We start from the raw sequence: 4327 nt of genomic DNA on the forward strand, positions 1-4327 counted from the left end.
TGTTTGAGAAATCCTGCAGAGTTTTTAGGAAGCCATGCTGAGGAGCAAAACGACAGGTGGGGACCAGAAATACCTTTTGGGACCAGAAATGCCCCTGGGACATGTCTTTAAGCCGAACTTCCTCATGGCAGAACAGAAGGTGGTTTTTAAAGAGACAGAGGCCAATTTTAAGGCATTTAAGATAAGATAAGATAAAACTTTGTTGATCCCACAGTGGGGAAATTTGCAATTTACTGAAGCTCAATACAGGAGCGGCTGAGAAGAATAATGAAAGATTAATGAAAGACAATAAACAAAAACAACCCCACAATATACACATGTGATATATAGTAATGTACATATACCAATGCACATATACACATATACATAAACACACGTGCATATGCACATAAACACATATACATATATACACCATAAAGAAGAGGAAGTAATGAGAAGACAAGTCTATTTTCTATTTAAACATAAAAACAGCATTTTAATAACAGCTAAAGGTGACATAGATACTTTATTATGGTATAGTATTTAAATGTATGCCTGAGAAACACATCATATTGGCCCTTTAAAAAAAACATGAAATAATTAACCGTGAAGTCCAGCAGTTCCAGGGATGTAGGCTCCCGTGATCTCCATGTTTTCATGTCAGGCTGCAGCGATGACTGATGGAGGCAGCAAGCTTCAGTCTGTCAGGTGTTTCAGCCAGATGTTCTGCAGCTGCACACACACACACAAACACACACACACACACACACACACACACACAAACTGTCTTCATGAGTGGCTGTGTGATCTGTCACATGCTATTGTTGCTCCACTCGCTTCATCCTCCTCTTTTTTTTAAGCGTCTGAGTCGAGCCACGAGGCATTAAACGACAGGTAGACGAGCAAGTTTGTACTTTCACTCAGCTCTGAGTTATGTGGCATCCGAATCCAATCACACCGGAACGAGTGGCGGGAGAAAGATGGAGAGGGAAGGCGAGGAAAAGTGACACAGACGCAGGCTGGAAAGAGTGCAGCCGCGATCGATGCGTTTGAAAAAATCCTTTTTTTAGTTCACAAACAAATGTGGAGCTTCTGCAGTCATTTCACAACACCGAGTCTTTAACATTAGCTTCTGCTGCTTTTCTTATGCGTCATGACGGCGTCTTTGTTTGACTGATTACTTCTGGATGTGCTGCTGCAGGATGAAAACGTGTGCGCTGCCACACAAGAGCTGAGGAGAACCGAATGAGGGAAATGACTGACGAGAAAACATTTCTACAGTGTGGCAAAAACAAAATGTGACAAATTAAAAAGTCCGTTTCCGTTTATTCAACTAAACAAATGATAGAGGCAGATTTGTTACAAGAACTTGACTTTTTAAAAGCACAAAAGCTGGAAGCCTATAGTTCACCTGTGTGCTTTTATTTTGTAGGCAAGTAGAATAACTGTTAAACATAATGAGCATTAAACAGAAGTGACAACACAAACAATAAAACAAAGGCATCAAAGCTTCTGTATGAGAAAGTTTGATAAAAGCTGTGTTTCTGGTATATTTTGATTAGGATAATTTAAGTCGCTATGAAACATTTTGACTTTTACTGCACTATGTTTTTTATTTCTTTAATTCTTTTGTATTTGAGTTCATTTTTGCCTTTTTACAGTTTTATACATTATTGTAAAGTAATGAAGGTCATTTTTTTAATAAACTAACTTGACTTGATAAAATATGATCACATTCAGTCATGGGTTACGGATGTTATTTTATCAAATTTCAGATAGTTCTGCTTCGAGACATCCCACACTGAAGCACATATTTGTGTATTTAAATGGAGGCRTGTCAGGAGGTGTTCACTGASACGTACGAAGGAAAGGAGCACAGAAACATGATGCTCAGTTTAATCAATAAAAATTTCTGTGTACACACTTTTCCAATTTGATCCGACCTTTCAGTTTAAAAGCTGCTCGTACACGAGGGTCCAGGTCAAATCAATCAAATCAGGTGTGTCAAAGCAGAGAAACTGTTTTACTCTTGTCGACAGGTTATTTTTATTCCTGATTTCTTGTTGTTTTTTTTTTTGTTTGTTTGTTTGTTGTTGGTAGAAACATCTAAATTCGAAGCATTTCTCTGCTCACACACACCTGATTTGATTGAACAATCCTCTGCAGAACTTGAGCAACATGTAAAACATGTGAGACAGTGGTCCCCCGGGGACCAGGATTGGACCCCACTGGTTCAAACAAAGATCAGTTTGATGTGAAATGTTGATCTCATTTGAACTTGTCCGTAATGCTGATTTCTCCTTCTGTCTGTTTGGACCGTTAGCGGAGCTGATGTACACTGTGGAGCTGGCTGGGGGTCTGGGAGCCATCCTGCTGCTGCTCATCTGCCTCGTTACGCTCTACAAGTGCTACCGGATCGAGCTCATGCTGTTCTACAGGAACCACTTTGGCAGCGAAGATATCGACGGCGGTAAGACGCAATCACTTACATTACCATGCAAACTTTTTTTTTTTGACCGATACAGGAACATCTCTTCATTTAGAAAACACCTGGGCTTTTTCCTTTCATAAAGCTGCAGGTGGCTCYGTTTCTATTCAAGGGTAAACATTTGATCTGATGGAATGACTCATCRGCTGCTCATCCTGCGCTCAGTTTAAAAAAAAAAATAAAAAAATCTTCACCCACTTCCACTGGAGCAGTTAAATCAATAAAAGCGCAKCATGTTTGGTCCATGTATCTTTTCATTTACATCCAGTACCTCGTGTTTAAAGTGTTCTGCGTATCTGCTCACCAACTGTATGAAGCTCAGCAGATTCTGAACATTTTGTTCGAAGCAAATCAAAACGCTGCCCCTGTGCCAGACAAAAAAACATTAACTCTGAGCCCTCATCAGCAGCAGTAAAAGAAGGGGGAGAAAATCAAACCCCCGCCTCTGATTGGCCCTGGTGGATGAGTCTTAGCTTGAGAATGCATCAAACTGAGACAAGTAGCGAGTTTTTAATTTGATTTGCCTGTAATGAGTCTCTGTAGAAGCAGTGCCGCGGTGAATTCAGAGGGAATGAGATTAGTTCGGAGAGGCTGAGTGGAAGGAAGAGCGGTGTTTGTTAAAAGCCAAACTCTCCTCTCCTCCTCTCTGGGCTCATCTATGACTCCAGCTCCACCTGACATTTAGGTGAACACCGGTACCCTTTGTCTGTTTCGGACCTCCGGCCTCTAAAAGAGGAACTTAGTCTGACCGGGTACGGTTGAACCTAAAGCCGGACGGCCGCTGTCTGAATCGAGAACGCCGGGAGAGGGAAGCAGATCTCCAATTTGTCACCGAGCATCAGAGGATCAGGCCCAATAAGACTTGAGCTCTGCAGAGGCTCTGATGCTTTGTTCTGCACGCCGCGGTCCATTAGATCTCCTCTCTGCCACCTCTGGCTCCGACACAAGTCGGCAGCGGCTGCTACTTGAGAATGAATGGATTAAAAGCTTTCAGCTGTGCGGAAATAAAACAGTCTCTAAGCACTGGCAGGAGGTGGTTAACCAAGAGCCCATCTCCATGGTAACTGCTGTAAAAAAAAAAAGATGTGTGTAAGAGATATGCAAAGACACACACACTTCTCATCAATAAAGCCCTTAAGCCGGTATCATGGATGCAGAGAGATGTGCTTTTCTCCAGCGCTACTCTGCCAAGAAAGTGGCAGTGTTTCATCAGGACCACTCCCAGGAATAATTGACACCCCCCACCTTCCAGATGTAAAACTGCACGTAGCCAAAAGGAGAGACRGGGCCGCCATTTGTCAGCCACTTGGTTTTAGTTAAAGAGTGCTCTCTTGTCACATTGTGCGGGTGTCACTGGAATCAATAATAGGCTTCATGATGACAACGGGCGAGCTGACTCGACGGAGAGGTGGGAAGCTCATCAACGCTCTGCCATAAATGTCACCGCAGTCTGGAAATATGTCGCTCGCTCTGCACTCACTGGATGGAGACGAATACCCTTAGTAATTCTAAGTTCACTGTCATTTTAATGCATACTGACTAATTAACATATTGCATACCCGTAAATGGCTTCCAACGGAGAAAGATAAAGCATTTTTTTTTATTTTAGAACATAGGACAAATATCTGTTCACATTCATCATCCATATTAAATGTTTTGTCTTTGGCTTTTTAAACTGAGATTCAGAGCCTTTTATCAGTACAAATGTTGGAAATTTGGTACAAAGTCTGAATTGAAATGATCTCTGCTCTAGATTTACCGTATTTATTCAAGTATAATAGGTCAACTTGAGCCGGAAAAGGGCAGAGTGCCTTCTCCGGGTCAGGGGGGTCGCCCTGTCTCAAGTGGAGGAGTTTAAGT

General features: G+C 42.0%; 1 protein-coding gene across 2 annotated transcripts in view; it reads left to right on the forward strand.

The window, feature by feature from the left end:
* LOC106521336 (interleukin-1 receptor accessory protein-like 1) overlaps nt 1–4327 on the forward strand; it is a 362538-nt gene that overhangs the window by 330705 nt on the left and 27506 nt on the right. For both annotated transcript variants that reach the window (XM_014013871.1, XM_014013872.1), the window contains exon 9: nt 2303–2449. In XM_014013871.1, coding sequence (XP_013869325.1) covers nt 2303–2449 — 147 coding nt within the window. The remainder of the gene's footprint in view (nt 1–2302; nt 2450–4327) is intronic.

The sequence above is a fragment of the Austrofundulus limnaeus genome, unplaced genomic scaffold, assembly GCF_001266775.1.
Source record: "Austrofundulus limnaeus strain Quisiro unplaced genomic scaffold, Austrofundulus_limnaeus-1.0 Scaffold107, whole genome shotgun sequence".
NCBI lineage: Eukaryota > Metazoa > Chordata > Actinopteri > Cyprinodontiformes > Rivulidae > Austrofundulus > Austrofundulus limnaeus.